The 23297-nt window shown below is 41.1% G+C and overlaps 2 protein-coding genes across 2 annotated transcripts; one reads left to right on the plus strand and one right to left on the minus strand.

Annotated features, from left to right (window-relative positions):
- The first annotated feature begins 8054 nt into the window (after nucleotides 1–8054).
- Nucleotides 8055–15874, plus strand: echdc1 (enoyl CoA hydratase domain containing 1). Its single transcript, XM_080738742.1, has 7 exons — nucleotides 8055–8073; nucleotides 9370–9435; nucleotides 11569–11744; nucleotides 13234–13376; nucleotides 13595–13647; nucleotides 14090–14170; nucleotides 14352–15874. Exons 2-7 carry the CDS (start codon nucleotides 9374–9376, stop codon nucleotides 14776–14778), a joined length of 942 nt encoding a protein of 313 aa, XP_080594868.1. The 5' UTR covers nucleotides 8055–8073; nucleotides 9370–9373; the 3' UTR covers nucleotides 14779–15874.
- Nucleotides 15875–17807: 1933 nt separating this feature from the next.
- On the minus strand, nucleotides 17808–22770 carry rnf146 (ring finger protein 146). The gene is made up of 3 exons (XM_080720469.1): nucleotides 22632–22770; nucleotides 21255–21310; nucleotides 17808–20653 (listed from the first exon to the last, which is right to left on the minus strand). The coding sequence occupies exon 3, from the start codon at nucleotides 20640–20642 to the stop codon at nucleotides 19515–19517; it is 1128 nt and encodes a 375-aa protein (XP_080576595.1). The 5' UTR covers nucleotides 20643–20653; nucleotides 21255–21310; nucleotides 22632–22770; the 3' UTR covers nucleotides 17808–19514.
- Nucleotides 22771–23297: the final 527 nt, after the last annotated feature.

Below are 23297 nucleotides of genomic sequence, written 5' to 3' on the forward strand. Positions count from 1 at the left end.
AGTGCATGAACTATTTAAATGACCAGAGCTTGCTCAATTTTCAACCTATTTTGAAACGGATTGGTTTGTTATAAACCTAAGAAACGTAGCTACGTTACTGTATACTTAGAATAATTATAACCATGGATTTCCATATGAAATAACATTAAGTATATAGGTAAAGTAAAGCAATTAGCTATACACACTGTATTTATATTGTACATATAACATGTAATAGTTCCATTATTAGTAATATTTATATTATTTAATACATTATGTATTAAATGTATCAATGTATTTATTTAATATAAAAAACTGTCTCATTTGGCTTATATTTATTTCATATAAAATAGTCTCATGTTGCCATTCTGTAAAATATGAGATTAGAGATGGGGCTTCAAGGTTATTTTATTAAGGACATAACAAAACCAAATAAACCTCTTTTTTTAACTAAAATAATACATTTTATTTCAGCACTGCAACTGCAAGTCATTTCCCAATCAGTAACATGACCAATCCTCCCCTCCCTCTGAAATCAGACCACTAACAGCTAGACGAGTACATACATAATATATACCAACTATAGTCATAACAGCAATAATCATGATATATAATAATCTTTTTTTTTGTGTTAAACCCCATGCTGCACAGGTAGCTTTTGGTGGCCCTTGATATTGAAGTAGGCTACATGCAGTACACCTGTTTGAAGGTTCAATGGACCAATATTGTATTGAACAGCTCAACAATGATCAATGAGGTTGGGGGTTAGACTGGAACTGTTGGGGGCTGTTGAGAGGGCGGTGGTGTGGCAGTGTAGAGAGACAGACAGGATTTACCATCATCAAGTATACCTGTAGCATTAACTGAATAGCAAAATCACAGTGGGTTCCTTCTGAGGCATTCAGTGCACTACTCATGGGCTCATACGTTCTTGCTTGGAGTCAACTTTAAATGTAAAGCCTAAAAAGGAGGTAAACCAGACTCAAATACATTCATTGGGGGAAAAATGACCCATTATTTAACATCTGCATTACTTACAAGAAGACTACACAATTATAGAATGTAGAAGAATGTTTTATTTGATCATTGTTTGCCTGTTATCTCTCCTATGGTACCAGATCAATACAGCATGGAATTGTGGATGAAATGTTTCCATACATATATATATATATATATATATATATATATATATATATATATATAGTATAAACCACTGAGGAACATTGGCTCGAAGCCAAAATTAGGCTTCCGTATGTGCACACAGAGTTTGAGCGAATGGCCTTTAAAAAGGACTGTTTTGGGTAGTCATTTTAGCAATATGGTGCAGCCTCAGCTTAAAAAACAGGGACATAACTAACTTCATCAGTGTATGGTGGTGACTGTCAATGCCTGAGCAAAAACACATCCTCTGAACCTATCCTCCTATCCTATGGGCTGTTTTCATCTGGATTCTGCAGATGCCTGGCGAACGACCCACTCTGCTGCCTTCACCATGCCTTCAGAACAGATGGTATCACCAGACCTCCATTGCTTTTCAGGGTCAGCAGGTGGTAGCTCTTGTCCTTACAGGCAGATTCAGCATCGGTCACAAGGCTGGCCCGGCAAACATCACAGGACAGCTTCTTCAAAGAGCGTCGCACAACAAATCCTGAAATTAGCAGTAGACAGATTATTATAATATTATTAATATTATTATTACCCCAATAAATTTACCCCCATTGATTCCGGAAGGGGACCCAAATGCATTCATCCCCATCCGGAATCAATGGAGGTAAATTTACTATAATCATTTTTTTGTGAAGAATGTGACAAACACAAAAAGAAATTACTGAACTCAAGTCTCCATGGTGTGAATAATCTATATAAAAAAAGTCGTTTTGGGGGTGAACTACTCCTTTAAGGATTTATGTAGGATGTATGTAGGCCTATGTACACTATGTATGTATGCATGTATGCATTAGCCTATGCAAACTTTGAGAATAAGACAACCACAATAAAAGAGTTAAAAAGTGTGTAAACAGGTGGTAGAAATATTTCTAAAAGCCAGGGTCAACAACACTCTTGCAATGTTATTATCTCACAGCCCTGTTGTTCCTGTGAAGCAGAACTTGTATTGTACATAATGATTATCCTAATTATAATATAATATTGTCATATTTGTGGCAGGTGATCCCACAGGTTCCATTTGGATAGGCCTACTCCTTTCATTGGAGCAGCCATAGGCATTAGGCAGCAAAACAATCAGGCATCTTCACAACAGACTTAAGTTCACATACAGTAGCCTAGGCCTATTTCTGTAAACAAAAAGCCAGCAATTCCCTGTATCAATGTATCTAAATGTAAGATATTTTTAACAAACCAAACCGCTTGGAAATCATGTAATTCTGCCTCTCCCACCATTGTAACTTTGCTGTCAACTTTGTAATAAGATATAGGTCTAGCTCACACTCACAGCCTCTTTCTTGTCTCTTAGCCTGCAGCTAAAAAATACAACAATATCCACACAAAGAAATGTAATTTAGACAAAGGATTAGTTGTCATGAAATCGTTATTGGTCTCAGGAAAACCTGATAATATTTGAAAATCTCGATTGTTGTTGTCTTGATGAACTTGTGCAAGCAGCCATGTCACTTAACTATGCTGCATGCTCTTTTTTCGAAATGAAAAGCTTCAATTTCAACATGTCAACCAGCCTGAGCTCATAGCCACGCTAATAATGTTTGTAATAATCCAAACCGTTAGTAAATCGGTCAAGATTTCAGAGAGTAAAGAGTATTTAAGTGTGCAGATCACTCACCTTACAGGCACAATACAACGGCAGGACGCGGGGGATGGTCCTGTCCTAAGATGGCCGCCAGTGAACGACGCCGCCGACTCCGCCTTGCGCCATCTAGCCTTCTTATATATATCTATGGGACTGATCACGTGGCACACGAGTTCCTAACCGGAAGTGCGTCCGGCGGTCAAATATGTCCGACCGGAAACGTGCGCTGCGGCACAATAGTTCCGCCACAATAGTTCCCCCCCCAAAATTTTTTTTTTTGTTTGTTTATAACTTTTTTTCTTTTTTTTTTTACTTTTTTTTTTTTTTTTTTTAACTAGATGTGAGCGGGCCGAAGGCCCGCGAACCTCTAGTCTTATATTACATTTGTAAACTGCAGCCAGCGGTTTTTGTCAGTTTGTCAGTCAGACACGACCAAATCCAGCACTCCAATTGGCTAGAACGTCCGCCCAGTCCAGGGGATCTTAACGTCCGCCCAGCCCATGGATCTGTAACCCTACACCAGCCCATACAACAACGGGCGCGCAGCAGCGACAGCCTGCATTCTGCTACCTCCCCTCCTCTGTCCCTCTGCTCTCAAGACAAGTAGGAATAGGGAAGAAATAGCCAACCAGCAACCAAGCTTTTCTTCTGGAATTAACAAACTAGAATCCACTGTTACTAGTGGGCTAGCTAGCCGAGAGCCTGTAGCTAGCTAGCCGAGAGCCTGTATCTTACAAGAAGTTCGCGGCCCTTCGGGCCACTCACCTCTAGAGTTCACAGCAAGATACTGTCTGTCTGTCTGTCTGTCTGTCTGTCTGTCTGTGTGTGTGTCTGTGTGTGTGTGTGTGTGTCTGTGTGTGTGTGTGTGTGTGTGTGTGTGTGTGTGTGTGTGTGTGTGTGTGTGTGTGTGTGTGTGTGTGTGTGTTGCTAAAATGAAAACATTGAAATAATGAAAATAAAACATTGGCAGGCCTATTATAGTAACAATAATAACACAATTAGGCCAAAACCTTTTTTTATTCAAAAAACCTTTTTTTTTTCAAAAAAAATTTTTTTTTTTCAAAAGTTTTTTAATTTTTCTTTTTTTTTAACTTTTTTTTTAAATATAAAAAAAAAAAAAAAAGCGGGCGTGGACTCTAGATGTGAGCGGCCCGAAGGGCCGCAAACCTCTAGTTCTCTACAAGCTATTTCTGATTTCCCCCTGTGCAGTTTGTTTTCCCAGAGCAGAGCATTACACTGGAGACGGCTGGAGGATGTGAAGAAGGATTTACATCCCTGGAAGCTATAGATTATTTCACAGGACAGAACATAGCTCAAGCTCCTCTGCCTCTCTGACAGTAATTCCCTGCTCTCCTCAGCGCTCATCTCTGTCTCTCCTTCTCCATGTCTCTCTCTGCCCATCTGTTTTCCCACTGTCCTCATTTTCTTTCTCTTGTCTCTTTCATTCTGTCTCTTGTAGAGATGATTATATCGTCTCCGTCGGGCGGGGAACTTGGGCATCCAGGACCGTTACGTTTCAGGAAACGAGAAAAAGAATCTGTCTATTTTTGCTAAGTTTGTGTGACACTGACCTACGATGAAGTATAACATAGGGCAGGGTCTTCAACGTTTTCAGGCCAAGGACCCCTTAGTTGAGAGAATCTGTTCATTGCGACCGTCAGGGAGCAGTTTACTTTGAAAACCTCCACCGGCCGTCCGTCCGTCCGTCGGTCGGTCGGTCGGTCGGTCACACGTCACACGTCACACCTTTGCCCTGCTCATATCTCCGCATCAGTATATAGGGCTTGTTTGTTTATTGTATGACATCACGCCACATCATCAGCTGTGGACTCTGTGATGTCATCGTATCGCATCAGTATATAGGGCTTGTTTGTTTATTGTATGACATCACGCCACATCATCAGCTGTGGACTCTGTGATGTCATCGTATCTCCATATATGGCCATCTCCGTATATGGAGATATAAGTCGTCCATGCCCAAGTATGGGCTGGTGAGGTCAGACTTTGTGTGATGCGTAGGTTATCTCCATATATGGAGATTCAACATTCCAGGCAATGCTCTCTTCCCTGGTGAGAATTGCCCCTTTATATAGGGCTTGTTTGTGTATTGTATGACATCACGCCACATCATCAGCTGTGGACTCTGTGATGTCATCGTATCTCCATATATGGCCATCTCCGTATATGGAGATATAAGTCGTCCATGCCCAAGTATGGGCTGGTGAGGTCAGACTTTGTGTGATGCGTAGGTTATCTCCATATATGGAGATTCAACATTCCAGGTGTAACTATGGCTACCCATATGACGTGAGAGGTGGAGGTTGTGATATTTGTGGAGATAAGCGACCAACGGTCGCTTATCTCCCGATTAGGGAGTCTTACTGGTAGATATAGTTTCATTGTTTGACAGCACGATTAACAGTGTATTTTGGATTCATGTTAATGTGTGTTTTCAGATATTTAACAATTTGAACGGTCAATACTTAATAAACTTGACCTTTCACTGTACTTAGTCTGCTCTTTTCGCCCTCCAAAGGAGGGGGAAACGCCTCGCAGCACGAGGCTTGTAGATCTGTTATTTTTGACTAAAGTTCTCAGAATATGGACGCTAGGGTTCAAGTGGTTTATATAAGAAAGGCAAGACAAGTTCCTATCACACAAAGTTTTGTTGGACCCCCTGTAGTAACTCTGAGGACCCACATTCAGAAAACATAAAAAGATGAAATGTGGAGATGCAAGGTTTCTGTCCGACAGCGACGATATGATGGATGAGATGGTTCTATCTTATAGACTGGTCTGCTTGAACCTGGACTTCTAACACTGAACAATTCACAAAAATCCAACAACTTTACACACCTCAATGATGGTGTTAGTTTTAGAATCACTGTCGTCTTGTGTGACACATTGTTTGAATAATGCACCCACATGTCTGCAGTAGCCGCTTATGCCTGTCTGTGTTTGTACAGTAACTATGATCCCAGGGAAATTCTTACCCTTTACCCACTTAGAAAGGTGCAACTCACTCTGCTAGTATGATATTGCATGTTTTTCATTAAAAAGTTGCGGTGTAGCCCAATATTTGCTACAGTATTATCGGAGGCAAGAATCTTTAATACAGAATTATAAATAAATAAAGCAAACCTACCTGTAAGTTAACATAGCCCAAATCAGGATATCTTATTTATTTCAAAGGATGAGACATTTGAGTTTTTAGATCTTTCAGCTGGCCAGTAAATAAAATCATTATTCTAAAATTGTAATGACGAGTGGCCGTGGGTTTCTGAGTTATGTCAACTTTCTAGGAACACTGTTATTTGTACCAACTCAGTTCAGTGTTGTTCCTTGCAACTATGCACTAGAACTTCCCAAAAACACAGTAACAGAACAATAATACACTCCTTGGCAATATTGGTTTGGCACTTGGTGTTAGTCAGCTCACAGACCTAGCCAACCGAGATGGAAAGAGCAATGGCTGCATACTCAGGGCCATCGGGATATGGAATTGGAAGTGTCTGTTAGCTGATGAACATGCTCCAAAGACGCTTGGGCAGGAGTCATGCATGAAGGCCTGCAGGGCCAACTCCTTCTGGACATGGCGTGGGTATAGGCGGGATAGCTGCGTTGTTGCCGCTCATTCAGCACAGCGGCATAGGATCTTTATCTTATGCTGCACCTTTTCTCTGCTCCATCAAGTGGACAGGGTCTATCCTTGAAGGGCGGCCAGACAAATAATAGATGTTCCAGGGTGCCCATAAAAAGAGTGGTATTTCATTGGCTCCTCCACTCTGAGGCCATGGCTCCCTCATGGCTTTCACATCTTCCTCGGGAGCAGCTGGAGTTTTTTCTTTTTATCTCCTCCAGCTAGATCATACTTCTGATACCAATGTAATTGCAACTACCCTTATGACCCAGGGTGTTTCCCCAAAACACACACATAAAATAAACAGTTGAAATAAACATAAAACAATGACATTAATCACAACCACATATAGCCTCCCCAACACATTCCCATGGTGAACAATAACACGACAATAGAACAATAACACACACACACACGCACGCACGCACGCACGCACGCACGCACGCACGCACGCACGCACGCACACACACACACACACACACACACACACACACACACACACACACACGCACACACACACCCAGGGCATGCTGGGATTCCTTTCCTCAGCCACTAACAGCCGGGGAAACTACAGTATTTCTGAGTGACAGAACTCTGTGAAAACAGAGAGCCCCTGGACAAATCAAGCTGGTATAGGAAACACAGCGGCAGTGGCTCAGGAGGAAGAGGGGCCGCTTGAAGTGGAAGGTTCTCAGTTTGATTCTTCTATTATTATTATGTTTTAGATTAGCATTTTTTATTTTATTTTGGAAAAACATTTTAAAATAGATTATACAAGCTCACAATGTGCCACACTTCCCTATGCCAATACTGCATTTCAACGCCATCTCTCCATAATACTGAATAAGGACATGCCAGCTGCTCTAAGTCTTCCCCAGCTGGGTTCAAAATGTTGATACAGACAAAGCAGATCATTCTTTGTGGTAGGCTATAGCTAAGGCCTATGATTAATTAACTCACAAATCACAGTATTAGAGGTTTTGGCTATAATGTGTTTTTTATGCAAGATGCATGCGCAATGCAACCCAATATCTTCATTGTGAAATCAATGGACCTGACTTTTTACCCACAATTTCATAATCCATTTGGCAGTGGTGTAAAGAAACTAAGTAGTCTAACATTTTACTTTATTGTAGGCCTACTTAAGTACAATTTCCAATACATTTACTCCACTACATCTTGGAACCAAATAGGCTAAAAATAGGCTATTGTACTTTTACTCCACTAATGCAAAACTTTAGTTACTAGTTACTTTGTATAGCTTTTGATTATTATTACAAAACATACATTAACCACTTCAGCCCACATTGTGAGCTTGTAGATCTACTATTTTACATTCTGCACAATGACTACTTTTACTTTTGGTAGCCTGCTATACATTTTGATGCCAACACTTTTGTACTTTTATTCAAGTACATTTTGAATTCCGGACTTTTACTTACTATATTGCAGTAGCCTATTGATACTTTGTGTACCTTTCCCACCACTGGTGGACTGGTCTGGACGAGCAGAAATAAATACACAGATAAAGCCCATCTCGCTGCAAGGGTGTTATGCTGCCCCCCTGTGGCGAAATGCATCACATTGCAACAGTAGGCCATACAGTAGGCTCTGGAAGCTTTTCGACTGGTTCATGTTTCCAGAGGGAAAGGTTTCATTGAAACACAGCAAGACTTTCACAACAACCAAGGTTAGCATGATTTATGTTGCATAATAACGTTGTTGTGTGATGTTATGTTGCATAATAACGTTGTTGTGTGATGTTATGTTGCATAATAACGTTGATAATGTGCTCCGGATCTAAGCCTCGTTGTCCGTTAAAAAATGTCACTCAAAAGACACATGTATGATCAGGTATAGATGGTGAGGTGGAAGCAGACAGTTCTTGGAGTAGCAAGAACTGCTAAATGAATGTGTTGCAGGGTGGAACTCTGAACAGTGGTTCTCTCTGTGGGTTCCTCAGGGCCAGGGGGGTCTAAATTGACCCATACAAGTCTGTAACTCTGGTTCCATTTGTACACTGTCAGAGTTAAGGGGAGACCTTGAAATTTGAAAGTTTGAGAAACACTGCTGAATGATACTGAACTGGGTTCACCAGCTATTCTTACAGTTATTATAATATTAAAAGTCTGTGTGTTATTATATATTATATCTACTCCAAACCTCATAATAAACTTGTTAGTTTCAAACTAGCAATTTACGAAATTCAAAGAATGTCATTATATAACATTGTAAAACGTTGCTGATGATTTCTAAATGTTTACTGACATTGTTGCTGTGTGTGTCCAATCTTAAAGCAATAACAAGGTAAATAGTCACTGCATGACAAGCTACAACAGCAAGCAACATTAAACATCTCTGCCTCTTTGATAGGTCTATCAAGGTTAATAGGTATAGCGTATTTAAAATCTTTTTTGTATTGCTTCTAGATTCTAGACAAAATGAAACTACTAATTTCGAAAACGACCAGCTCCACTAGTCTCCACTACAGTATTTGCCTGTGTAGCAGTTCATATCATAAAAAAACATGACTTCAAGTTTACACATTATGCCGCATCACATTTCACTCTAGAGCAGGGGTTTTCAAAGTGGGTGCCGGCACCCTGGGGTGCCTTGACGGCAGTCCAGGGGTGCCGCGAGATAATTTGATAATATTTGGAATTTATTTGGACACATATTTAGTATAATATTAAACTTGAAGTACAAAGCTATTCTCAGTCAGTTCACACCAAAGTGGCCATTATCTAAAATATGACATAAATATAAGGTGCTGGGAGTGAAAGTTATGAATATAATGTAGGGGTGCCTCGGATGAAAACAATATTTATAGGGGTGCCCTGAGCCAAAAAAAATTGGGAACCCCTGCTCTAGAGGTTTTCAGCTTAGACATATGCTCAATTTATTTAGAAAAGCAGCATTTCAGCACTCCATGATGAGCTAGAAAATCCTTTAATTTGATGTTCTCCTCTCCATCTTCACCCTGCAGAAGGATGGTTCTGTGTGCAGTGAGTAGACTCCTCAAGAGAACTGTCAGCAAGGGGTCCTGGAGGAGGTAAAGGAGCTTGGTTGATCACCTCTAGGATCCTGTAACCCAAAACCTTTCAGGTTGAGACCCAAAAGAGAGTAGACGTTTGCCTGGGAGGGACCCAAACTAGTGAAAACAGCAGATCTACAAGCACACAACACGTCGCTTCGCACAACGCTGCGAGCTTATAGATCAGCTATTTTCACTACTTCTTAATTATATTTTTTTCTTATTTATGGAAACTTTCTTAAACTTGTTTGTTTGTATTTAAAATGTATACAATTATTTAACCTTTTTACTTGAGTCATGACCCATAAAAAATGGTCCCTGACCCACAAATTGGTTCCGACCCACTGTTTGGGAAACCACTGTTTGCTGTAACACATTAATAAGACCTGAGGCCGATTCCAAAAATGAAAAACTTGTTGCTTTATCATTGGTGCTCAAAACGTAAATGTATTATATTGTATGCAAACCACCCTCTCAAAATATTTAGTTCCAGGGACCCCCAGAAGCAAATATTTTAGTTAAAAGAAATATACTGTATATATTCAAAGGTTTGCACACATTTTCAAGATTTGTTCAAAAATAGCAGATCTACAAGTTCACAGCGTGGCACAAAGTGACACGTTATGAGCTTGTATATCTGCTTTACAGATGCTTTCCCTGTTTTAATGGGTTAACCACATGAACCCTAGCGTCTATTCTGGGTATGTCATAAAGGCAAACATTCTGCAAAAATAGCCAATCTACAAGCTCACAACGCTGTTGCCTTGCAACGACTTGTTAGATTGGCAATTTTTGGCGATGATCTTGGTGTAGATGGAAAAAAGACCCCTGGGGGACACTGGTCAATGAAATATACAATATAGGGTTTTTAAGTTGTTAATTCACCAAAATCTAATTCAGTTGTAGACAACATATTGTGCTAATAGTACTAATATCATGTGATTTATTATAATCCAATATTTATCTTATTATACAAATAGATTGTTAAATCTATATTATAAAGTTGAAGTTGTCTGCATGTTTTTATCTTTTATGCTCGCCCACAACTTGGTAGGTGGTAATGTCAGTCATTAAGGCTAAAAGGATAACACCAAAAAGTCCTTGGGGATTTGTTTCCACTGTGCTGAAACTTTCCACAGCAGTGTGTTATGATCCGGGGAAGGTCATGGTCATCAGCTTTTTGAAATGTTTTATATTTTAATTAATGTTTAACCTTTTAAACATTTTGCTCATGTCCTCCCCCAGATCACAATACACCATTATGGAAAGTAAATATTAGACAGTATTTCTCCAGGGTATATGATACCTCATTTGTAACACACTGATTTATTTAGGTGTAAAGCCTGTTTGTAGTCATATGATTCCAGCACTTATGTGCCTTACGAAACATTTACAGTACGAATACCAGAAAACTCGTCCTCTTTCAAAGTCGCCCCAAACTCGTTTCCCAACGGGTCTGGGGCCTTAAGCTAGATGCAGATTAGACTAAAATCAAATCTGTGCTTCTGGGGGTCCCTGGAACAAAAATGTTTGCAATAGGGGTTCATCCGTGGAACAAAATATTTTGAGATGGGGGTCCATGGCCAAAAACACATTTCGGGGGTCCTTAACCACTGATAGGCACATTCTACAAAATGTCTTCTAAATCATAACAATTTTCTGAAAAAAACGTATGTTGCCATCAGTGTTTCTCAAACTTTGTCATGTGAAGGACCCCCAGAATGATATGTATTTGGCTACGGACCCCCATCACAAAATATTTTGTTCCAGGGACCCCCAGAAGCAAATATTTGATTTTAGTCTATTCTGCATCTAGCTTAAGGCCACAGACCCGTTGGGAAACGAGTTTGGGGCGACTTTGACAGAGGGCGACTTATCTGGCTACCTACAGTACAGCCTATTCCTTGTTCTTGAGAATGCAATATTTCTTTCTGTTCATGAGTTCCGCACCACCTGCTCTCTTAGCTCTAAACATTTTACAGCTGAGCATCAAGTATGTGTTTTAATACTGGGGATAGCAATCAGTCCTGTTCTTTCTGTAACAGCAACTTCTGCAAATTCAGAGAGTCAAGGCACAGGGTTCAAGAATCTCCTATGCATGATGCAGAAGGAGAGTAGGTGTCATGTTCTAACTATCTCTATTCCTCTCAGGCCATTTCAGAGACAGAGCAGTGGTTGTGTCTACTCCAGCAGCCATGGTTTCAACCAGGAGGAGGTCAGAGAGAAGCTGCAGGCTTTTACTGGAGGCACCATTGACCTGGTCAAACAGGAGTCTGGCATTGCGGTGCTGACCATCAACAACCCCACGCGCATGAATGCCTTGTCTGGTACGAATTCTGCAGTGCTGTGTTATACTGTGGATTTGTCAGTGGAGTTATGGATGTTAGATCTTACACAGATGTTAGATTAGTACAATGTGACATTCTTGATTTGCGGCCAGGGGATTTGGTGTCCAGGGATCAAAGCTGCTTTGTGTGTCAATCATTCTGAAGGGTTGATGTTGCATGTACTGTAAATGGTAGTAGTGGCTCAGAGCTTCTGCCTGATGACCAAAATCCTAATATCTCCCCCAGTCAAAAGGGAATTAACCTTTAGGCTAGTGGTTAAGATGTTGTCTTTGGGTTCGATTCCCGGGCGTTACATAAACAGTCGAAAAAATATGTTTCCAAACTGCATTCATATAATTTCTATTTGTAAAATGTCTTCCTCTGTACTACCTAACTTGGTTTCATTTGTAGTTTAAGAGCTTTACTAGTAGTCTATCTGGAAATGTACTGTATGATACATGTTTAGTTTTGAGTTGATAATATTGCATATCGTTAGGCTTAGGGTTAGGGTTAAACCTGTCGGGTGGAAACCTCATATGTCCATAACTGTTACTTTTCAGGATTAAAATTCAAAAACAGCACATCTACAAGCTCACAACGCGTTGCATCACGACACGTTGGGAGCTTGCAGATCTGTTATTACAGTGTAGTTGTGTAGAATGATGAAGTAGGCCTTTCATTTATAACAAAAAAAAAAACATATGGAGAAATATGGAGATACAAGGTTCCTGCCTGACAGGGACGGGTTTCCATTCCGACACATCCCCATTCCGCACACCAGGTTAGCATTCACCAGCGTCCATACCATGACCATAACGCTGACATAATTGATGTGAACGCCGACATAATTATCATTAACGATAGTTATAGTTATCTTTATCGTGCCCGGTGGGAATGGCGCTTTAACTAGCTTTTCAAGGTGTGTGTGACTTAACTTAACTCATTCCCCGCCAGGCCCGATAGTCCCGAGAATAAAAAAAAAAAAAAAAAAAAAAAAATCAAAAATTTTTTTTTTCAAAAAAATTTTTTGACCCCCAAAAATGGAGTAGGCATGATAGCAATCGCGAAATTGCATGTTTAACCCCCATAGCAACCCCATCTTTCAAGCATGGCAGCCATTTTGGCAGCCATCTTTGTTAAACATAGTGGCTGTTATCTCATGAATGCCTGAACGGATTTCCATTCGGATTTTTTTGTTTGAAAGCTGTGAGCAATGTGGACACACGTGGTGCATTATCTAGGCATGGGTGTGCATGATCCGTGCACACCCAATTACATGGAAGTCTATGGAGACGAATGGCAGGTGGGAGTACGGAGGTATGTTAAAATGGCGGTCAATGTGTTAACATGATGTGATACAAGTTAGAACTTCTCTTATGCAAATTAATACAACTTCAAAGTAATTCCAGTGCAATTTGGTTTAGTATGACTCGCTTTAGCAAATGATGGACAAAACACTTAACTGCATGTGTTGTGTATTCCCTTCCAGGTAGTATGATGGTGGACCTGGAGGAGAGGGTGAGCCAGCTGGAGACCTGGACAGAGGGTAAAGGACTCATTGTCCAGGGAGCAGCTGGGACCTTCTGTTCTGGTTCAGACCTCAATGCTGTGAGAGCAATATCTAATCCACAGGTAGAAACATACGTATTTGGTCTCTCTGCCACGCCCTGTCTGTCTATGTCTGACAAGCTCCGTCTGCCTGTCTCACCCCGGGCAGTATGTTTCTCTGCTTTGCTCTCTCACCCGTCTCTTTCCCATTCTATACACAGGGCATTGTACAGGTGGTTTGGATTTCTGCACTGTACCTTTAGACGACTTTGATTTTGTGATTTATGTATTTGTGCTTGTAGGATGGGATGAAGATGTGTATGTTCATGCAAAATACTCTGACCAGACTTTTGAGGTAAGGGCTTCTGTCTCTATGATTTATGGCAAGTTATCATCAAATAAAGAGTGTAGCAAAATATGGAATGTGGAACTGTTTCAGCTTAAGCCATATATCAAACATACTGTAAATGTTGACTATTTCCCGTTAATAGCTTTATTTCTAGATTATTATAATTTGTTTTATTTCTCCATGTCATGAAAATGTCAAGTCATGAAAATGGTACCAAATGTACCTGTACCATTCAGTCAATATGTTGGCTAAATATCTTTGTGTTGCTGTTATTCGCTAGACTTAAATCAATATGGCTTTAAAAACGCTACCATAACTTTGACAAAACAATTATGACGCACGTAGCGCAGTGATAAGGGTGTTGGATAAACCACTTTCAACCTGGCGTCGCTGTGTTTCTCAAGCAAATTATATACAGTGTTACACTGCTGCTGTTCTCCCAGTGCAGGTTGCCTCTGATTTCTGTTGCACTGGTGGAGGGGAGAGCATTGGGAGGAGGTTCAGAACTCACCACCGCCTGTGACTTCAGGTATACAGAGACAATGAGAAAAGACGCACGCACGCATGCACGCACGACACACACACACACACACACACACACACACACACACACACACACACACACACACACACACACACACACACACACACACACACACACACACGTTTCTGTACTTAATCTAGCATCTGACTCCCACCTCCACTTGTAGGTTGATGGCTGAAGGCAGTGTGATCCAGTTTGTACACAAACACATGGGCCTGGTCCCGGGATGGGGCGGTGCGGCCCGCTTGGTCCACATTGTGGGCAGCCGGAATGCCCTGAAGCTTCTCGGTGGAGCTCTGAAAGTGGACCCTGAGCTGGGCGTGCAGATTGGATTGGCAGATGGAGTCCTGGAAGTCTCCCAAGCAAAGGAAGGTGAAAGCAGTTCCATGAGTCTTGTGGAACAGGCAGAGAACTGGTTGAGTCGCTATACAAAAGGCCCAGCCCCTGTAATCCAGGCTGTGAAGAGGGTAGTGTTGTCAGGGAGGGAATTGTCTCTGTCAGAGGCTCTGAGGACTGAAAAGGATGTATTCGGGACAGTGTGGGGTGGACCGGCAAACCTGCAGGCTTTGGCTGGCAAGTCCAAACACAAGTGAGGTCCACCCAGTTTCCTCAACAGTAATTTAGTGCACAGTTGACACTTGACTTACTGGACCTGATGAACAGAGATGTCTGATTTTGATGCTATGTTACTGAGAAATGCAGCAATTGTGAGAATATCACACAGTGTATTGTGTGAGTATATCACAGAGCTGAGAACTCTGAAAACCACTTGCTCTTAAAAGTCTCAGACATTACATAATGTTCCTGCAATAAACATCACCATGTTCTCAAAAAATGATGGCCTTGATTTAAATGTGGAAAGGTTTTGCAGTGGCAATGGAGTGACAGATGATTGACAGGTGACACTACAGGACTAATTGCAGAGTTACTATTCAGGACAACCTTGCTGTTATAGACACATTTTTGTTGTGAGAAAGCTGTTGATGCAGAGTTTCCAAGCACACTTTTAGATAGATAGTATAATTTGTCAAATTAAAACTAGCCTTCAGAGCTATGGCTGCTACGGACCAGTTTGTATTCCACTCTGATAAGATGTTATGAGGGACATAAAATGTTTTCCACCATGACATGTTGTTCATCATTCCGTTAACCACTTTACCTTTACAGGTCAATAGTCATAGTTAATTATTGTCATTATAGGCCAAATAAAATGTAAAAAGAAAATGAAAAACAAAATGAATATTAAAAATAGCAATATATAAGTTAACACGCAGTGTAAACTTCTAAATCTTCTATTTTATTTATATATTTCTTGCTTTTCTCCCCAATTTAGTTGTTATTATGCCAATTGATTCCTCCAAGCACACATTTCTGTGTTTTCACTGCTGTATCTTACTGGTTTACCTGCCAGGAGAAGGACGTAGAGCCTTCGTCCTACTCCTCCCGCGCAACACTCCTGGGATGCCAGGTGCTGCCCCTGCCCGTAGGAATACATGTATTGACTAATATCACCCTCCCCGCCTGGCTTCCCTCCCCCAAACATGGGCCAATTGAATTGTGTTCGTGTAGATGCACGACAAAGCCAGATGCACTGCAGTGGATTAGAACCACCAGACTCCGCTGTGGTGGGCAGTAACTTTACCACTGCACCACCCGAGCAGCCAGATCTGCTATTTTTGAAATAATTTAGACATTCTTTCAAGTGGTTAATCATCACAGTTGACACTGTTATGAGTACGCAAAATATACTGTAATAAATAAAACCATGCCTGTTTTGTTTTCAGTCCAATTCTTGTACATTGGACAGGCCAGATTATGAGTATCATCTGGCCTTCATTGCTGTTCTGTAGACAGATGAAGAAATTGAGGAATTTGGTTTTAAATGTCAAAGGTTTCTTGGGAGATATGCCAGTCATCTGACATTTTCAGAACCACCTAATTGTGCACTTAGTGTGTCACAAGGCCCATTGTCTGTATAGTGAAGGGATATCTTCAAAGTGAGTGTGATTGATATTTTTAATAAAGAAATATGGTTGATGTACTGTGTAAATGCATGTTTGTGAAAAGAATGTGTATTTTAGAAAAAGTTAAGAAATGGCAAACCAAAACCATGCTACAATACAGAGATGTTTTCTGTATTCCCCGAGCTCCTGACAATGAGATTATGTTAATGATTAGAACAGATCATGCTAGCCTGAGCCTAATAACAATAGCACATAAAGCAGATACCCAGAATTAAGGTGGTTGCACACTGCACTGCGTGTTTTCGTTGCGTTTTGGAAATCCGAAAGCCGTAGGCCAGGGAGAGAGAGAGGAAAGAGAGAGAGAGAGCAAGGGACTCTCTCAACCCTGGTCCGAAAATAAATACGAAACGGGCGGCAGTGTGCAAACGTGATTGACATAACGTGAGGTTGATTTTTTTATTCACGCACTCCGAAATTCACTCCGATATTAGGCCCGAAAAACGCAGCAGTGTGCAAAGACCTTAAGATGGATACATTACTGATGAGGAATATCATGCATGAGCTTTCATCCTACCTCCCCTTTTAGTGTTTTCATGAGAGTCACAGATAGACAATCTCATAAAATCATGCATACCAAATATTAAAGACATTTAGTCCTGATGTGTAAATTGAATGTAAACCGACATGTTTTTCACTTGCACATCAGGGCTGCTTTCAGCTTTCTATATAACTATTATATTACTGAACAAATGATGCAAGCACAAATATATATTGCACAGACACATCCCTGGTGGATGACTGGGCTTGTCTCCTGTTCCTCATTTGTGCCTGGTCATTTGTTTCCTGACCAGGCACAAGCCTGTAGTGTCACTGTGGGATATAATACCAAACAACCACAGCACAGGTGAGGTGAAATCTGGAGTCATGTTCTTGCTCGTACTGCAAACTTGGAGGGAACGATCTTATGTAAAGACCATGAGTCATATAACGGTTGACATTTCTCGCTGTAGTAGTTATAGATTATTACGTTTAGTAGACTGATGTTTTCAGTTCTTTAAAGTCCAAGTATTATTTACTTGGGACATCTGAGATGTTTATATTAGTAGTTCTGCGTACGTATAATGAGTTCCTATGGATACATGTAGTGGACAAAGCTAATAATTACCTTTAGTGGAAATGCAGTTCAAATGTTTGTTGCTTTGTCAGGCTTTGTCAGGCAGGAAGGAATTTCATATGTAAAATGAAACAGTTTTGATCTGGGAATGTAATTACAATTGTGTATGAGAGATTAGAAAAGAAAAACATTAGCTATATTGTCTGGAAACTCATGTACAGTCCTAAAATGTATTTGAAAATTATTCAGATAGTTGACTGAACATTTTCAGAAATCTGGTTTGTATTCCACTCAAACAAGATGTTACTGTGTATGAGGCACAAGTCACAAAATGTGCTCGCAGTCGCAAACCACTAATAATCAAGATAAAGCAATATGTTTGTTTGTGTGGTTTTCCACCATGACATGTACCATTCTGTTAACGCTGTGAGTGTGACACTTCCAACAACGTCCAGTAACATTTTACTATAAACTGTTCCATTGTAAAAAAACAATTGGGGGGAAACTCTTGGATTCAACTGACAAACAGCACACAATCTCATCCTTTAAGGTTGATGAAATGACAATTTATTCTTAAATTACAAACCATGAAATCAAGCAGACACAGTTACAGAAAGTTACGTTTACTTTATTTTTCTGTATGAGACGTCTAAAACTGAGACACTGGAAGAAATGGTAATGTATGCATGTAAGAAATGTAAAAGAAAAAGGGGGTGGGAGAGAGAAACGACACCCCTCCAAAAAGAAATATATTTAAAACTTAACATTTCTGGAGATGGCCAATAGTGATGGCTTGCTCTTGTTCTCTTACTGCCTTAGACATGAGACAAAAAAAGATTTACAACCAGAGGAAAGGCAAAAACAAACATTAATTCAAACTAAATCATAAAATCTATGCAACCTCCTCCCCACCCAGTAGTGTTAAAAACAAACTGTCTTCAAACACATGCACATTATTAAACAGACTAGCCTTTCAACATGGGTAATAACGAACACTCAAAGACCATGTTTTTCTTCAGCAACACACCAATTAGAATACATTAGTCAGGGCTAGAAAGAATACTGGAAACCGAAACTGACTCAGAAGATTAACACCAAGATGATTCATATAAAAAAAAGCCAATTATCTTCCCATTATGTCAGAGCAGAGATTAAAATAAATGGATCCGCTTTCGTTAATGAGCACTTATTTGCAACATGTTTCTTAATAGATTCTATATAAGACACTTGAAAATCTTGCAGGTCAATAATGTCAAGTCTTCGACTTGACATCAGCAGACAGATGTTTTTTCTGCTTTCTCTTTAAGGTTTGCATTGTGAAATATTGAGTCCGAGCTTGCAATATTTACATAGCTCATGGGGCTACAGCCCTGAATCAACATTGTTATTAATTATTATTAATTTAAGACCTGCTGCTTTGATTTCAGATAGAGGAAACCAACTGCCACTGTACCACGTTTTTCCATTTTAAACAGTTAACAGTAAATTGAAAGTATGTTTTCATCATTAGATAAATCTGAAGCAAGGAAATACTATAGGGGATTTTAAGGGTCTTCAACAGTAGTCAGATGAGCCAAGCTTTGGAAAGCCTGCGAGTGTCTAAGCTGTAGATATTCATGTTAATTGACAGTGGCTGAGCCCCATTACAATAACTCCCTTTTGCGCCTTGTTTCACTTATAAGTCACAGATTTGGAATGGGCTTGAAGGAACATTTTCTTCAACGTGAACTCAATGTCCCCCGCCACTTGTGTGGTTCTGCGGTATGGACAGGCGACACACGTTGTGGGTCTCACGGCTGCTCAGGAGAACATTCCTGTAAGTTTAGTTGTTGTACTTTAATCTTAAATTGTAAATTTGAATGTCCCCGTCCATGTGAACCCAGTGTCCTTTAACGACAAGCGTTAATTGAAGACCAGACGGCCATCTTTAATGGCAAAGGTATAAAGGCATCATCCCACGTCATTTAAGTCATTACCTTAAGTTACATACTGTAGGCGCGCCATTCTCCCATTCCGATGACCCTTAATAGTCGATCTGGATGCCCTGTGTGCCTAAAATGGGTATGAACACGCTGAAGATTTACTTTTACTGCAAAAATAAGCTACAAATGATAAAAGCTTGTTTTTCTCCCCAATATCAAGTTCTCCAAGTTCCACCAACATCAAATCTGTGACAGTGAAGTGAACAAGGGCATATGAGAAGGAATAAATTAATGGAATGGAACATAGCCATTTAATGAGGTTGATGACTTCACACTTCAGTCACTGTACATTGGCCATCAGGCATTCTGGACCTTCCAGTGCTCCTGGAAGATGAAGGGGGAGAGTCAGAAGACTCTGCCCCAGGAGGGGCTCTGTCTTCTGGATTCAGTCTTTGCCTCCTTGGCCTCATCTCATAGGGCTCCAAACGCTCGTCGTCCCCACCCTCTTCCTCATCTTCGTCGTCATCCTCTTCTTCATCATCGCTCCAGTCGCCAGAGCCAGACTCTTCCACAGAGGTATGAGGGTCAGAGGACCTTGAGGGAGAGGCTTCCTCCTCTTCTTCCTCCTCTCCTTCCCCAACCTCAGACCTTTCCTGGGCAGGTATGGGCCTTGGGCTGATTTGCAACTGGGAGAGAGTGTCCTCCAAAGAGGGGCTGCTGCTGCCACCAGGTTGGCCCCCAAGAGAGGTGGGGGGTCTGGGAGCCGGGGGGATTGTGACCTGCTGCTGTGCCCCAGCTGTGGTATCGGCACCATCTGCAGAGTTTTCTCGACCTGTTGCCCCAACAGCCGCAGTCTCAGTGTCAAAACGCAGCCCTGCCACCCCCTTCTTGGGGATGTCCACAATGTCTCTCTTCATCTTGCGTCTACGACCGTGCTCGTTGCGCCGATATTGCACCATGTTCTCCAAGTCGGCCACGTACAAGAAGCCAGCAATGAGCATCTCAGCCGTCTTCTTGCCCTTGGAGAAAGCGTCCTCCAGCTCACGGCTGGTCCGCTCGTCATACTGCCACCAACCATTACGCCCTTCGTAGTACCAGGCGTGATCCCCCGCCGATGGCCGTCCAGCCGACGCTTTCAGCTCCTCTGGGGAAAGCAGCGTTGGTCTCTCCAGGAAATCCTCTGGCACTTCCTGTCTGCAGAGGGCACATCTCTTGCTCTGCCAGGACGCTCCCTTAACACACAGGAAGCAGAAGACATGACGGCAGGGCAGCTGCACCGGGTGGACGCAGCTCTGCAGACAGATGGCACACTCTGGTACGGTCAGTGCTGGAGAAGAGCCGCTGGAGCCAGAACACGATGATTCTGCACTGTTACCACTTCCCCCACCACCGTCGGTACCCTTCTTGCTGGATGGGAGCGAGCTAACAGAGTGGTCTACCTCGCTACAGCTAGCCATCCTTGAAAGTACTGTGGAATAGGGAACATTGAGAAAGCATTGGAATTGGTTAAGTACATGGTTTCTGTTATGGACATGCCTGATAGCAGAGGGGGAAGAGGGGGCTTCTGCTTGTTAATATTAGGTTTATTTAAACTGATTGCAGTGTGATATTTGGACAACAGAGAAGGAAAATCATTTACTGCTGAAATTATGATTGGACTATACAACCAAGTACGTGCGGGAATGCCTACAGAGTGTCAAAATACTACTTTCTGGCCTTGACAGCCCATACATCCAAACAGAAAAGTCCCACCCAATTGCGTTAAACTCACTATGCCACTCGATTTGCCATTCACTTTATGCATGCACAATTGCACATGCATACCCTCTATTATTCTTATTTGCTAGCTCAGTAGTTAATAAGAAAGTTATATTATGCCATGTTAATGAATTGAATACATAGGACCACAATGGGACCACGGGACCTTTTTTGTCTCATCCTTTTAGCCTTAATCTCTGACCGTACAAATATATTTTATTTATATCAAAAACTCTAAAATACATTATTCTACAATAGATCATGTTTATTTTCTTAAAATAATGAGAATAAAAACACTACTCTGTACTTACTGCGAGAACTGTTAATGTCGGTGTATCATTAGGAGTGCTGTTCTTCAAACCAGCCCCTGACAAATGGAAAGAAAAGACAGTGTCACCAACAACACCATTAAGTTACGTTATAAAACCAACACAAAGACAGCGACAGCTTACATTCTGGAACACATCAACATGTAGGTCTGTTATTTCGGGCCTCTTCGTTGTGAACATTATAAAGTCATAATCACTAGAGAGTTGGCAGGTTTGATAACATTCCCTATGGGTCACACGTGTGACGTTACTGGCTGTCTGATAAGAATACAAACAATGACATTGTTGTGTTGGATTACCGGGGAAACGACTATTCTGTTGGTAACCGCCAGGAACTGTTAAATCAGTTTGGTTGTCGTCTTAAGTAACGCTTGTAAATACCAGTACAAACAGCTCATGACAGCCAGGCAGAGACAATCCTTTGTCCATATTGTGGACAAAACACCAGTTAGAGTGATACCGGTAGTTAGCAAGCTAGCAGTGGTGTAAAGTAACTAAGTACATGTAGGCCTACTGAAGTACACTTTTGAGTTATTTGTACTTTACTTTAGTAATTCCAATTTCCAAAACTTTTTTAACTTCTATACTCCACTAGATTTCGGATCCAAATATTCTACTTTTACTCCATTACGATTATTTGAACAATGTGGTTACTAGTTACTTTGTAGATCTTGATTATTATTACAAAACATACAATAACAACTTCAGCCCTATACATTTCGGCCTTTTGAAAATAGCAGATCTACATTGTAATAAGCTCACTGAGTCGCGATGCGACGCATTGTTCAAAAGCTTTTCATACCTTTGAAAACCTGAAATGGGACATTCCGCATAATGAGTACTTTTACTTTTGGTACTTTAAGTACATTTTGACACAAATACTTTTGTACTTTTACTCAACGTCAAGTACAATTCCGGACGTTTTACTTGTAACGAGTATTTCTGCGTTGCAGTATTGAATTTGATACTTTTACTTTGGTAAGAAATGTGAGTACTTTTCCCCACCACTGCCAGCTATAGTTTGGGCAAAATATCAAATACGCGTGACATTTTGTAACGAAACCCCCCCAAGGAAAGACACAAAGACAGCAACGATCAAACGGACAGATGAGAGATGACCGACCAAAACAATGAGACCTGTTGTTGTGTTATGATTAGCCTGCAGTGACGTTCTGCGTTCAAACCATACAACCATTCCAGCAAATAGACGGAGTTCAACTGACAGTGCTAAACTGGGTTAGCCTGGTGTTAGCACAGCTGGGGCGATACAAACAGCTAGCCTATTACCATAACGATACATAAAAAACATGATTATCTTTAAAAACAATTCAGGGCGATACATCTATGTAATCACATTACCTGCCGTCTCACTGGATGTTGTTTTCTTCAAGTATCAGCTCGTGCCACTGCTGTTTCCAGCGTTGTTTTAGAGAGGAGACTGTTGACAGAATGCTAGCTGGGGCTTTTGTTTTCCTCCGAAAAAAGAACCCGAGACGAACAGCCCCGAATATGGCTCGTCGTACGACGGTGTTGCGCGGGGAAAATCGCCGATCTATAGGCTCACAGCGCTCGGCGTCCGCCACACGCTGTGAGCTTGTAGATCGGCTGTTTCAGGGTTGAAGGAGTCCGTCGGGGACGCGGGGCGTACCTACGTACGTGTGGTACGCGTACGTGATGACGCGCGTAACCGTATCAGTGTTGCCAGGTGTGCTTGTTATACGCGACTTTGGGCTTGCAAATATTGCACTCAATATTTGCACTCAAAACTTGTTGATTTTTTTTTGCTTGTAAGTGTGGTTCTACCAGACTTTCCAGATAAAAATGTTGTGTGCTACAACTCCTCCCAGTTTTGGTGGTACACACTCATAGACCATATGAGCCAAATCTGGGAAAATGCCGATTCAATCATTATGTCCATATATGGGCATTCTAAGATATGGGCTTATAATATTGATGACACCAGGGATCTCCATATATGGGCATTAATTTATTAGACAAATTTTTTGTTTGTCTGTTTTTAAGCCA

Source organism: Nannobrachium achirus (genome assembly GCF_963921795.1).
Source record: "Nannobrachium achirus genome assembly, chromosome: 2".
NCBI lineage: Eukaryota > Metazoa > Chordata > Actinopteri > Myctophiformes > Myctophidae > Nannobrachium > Nannobrachium achirus.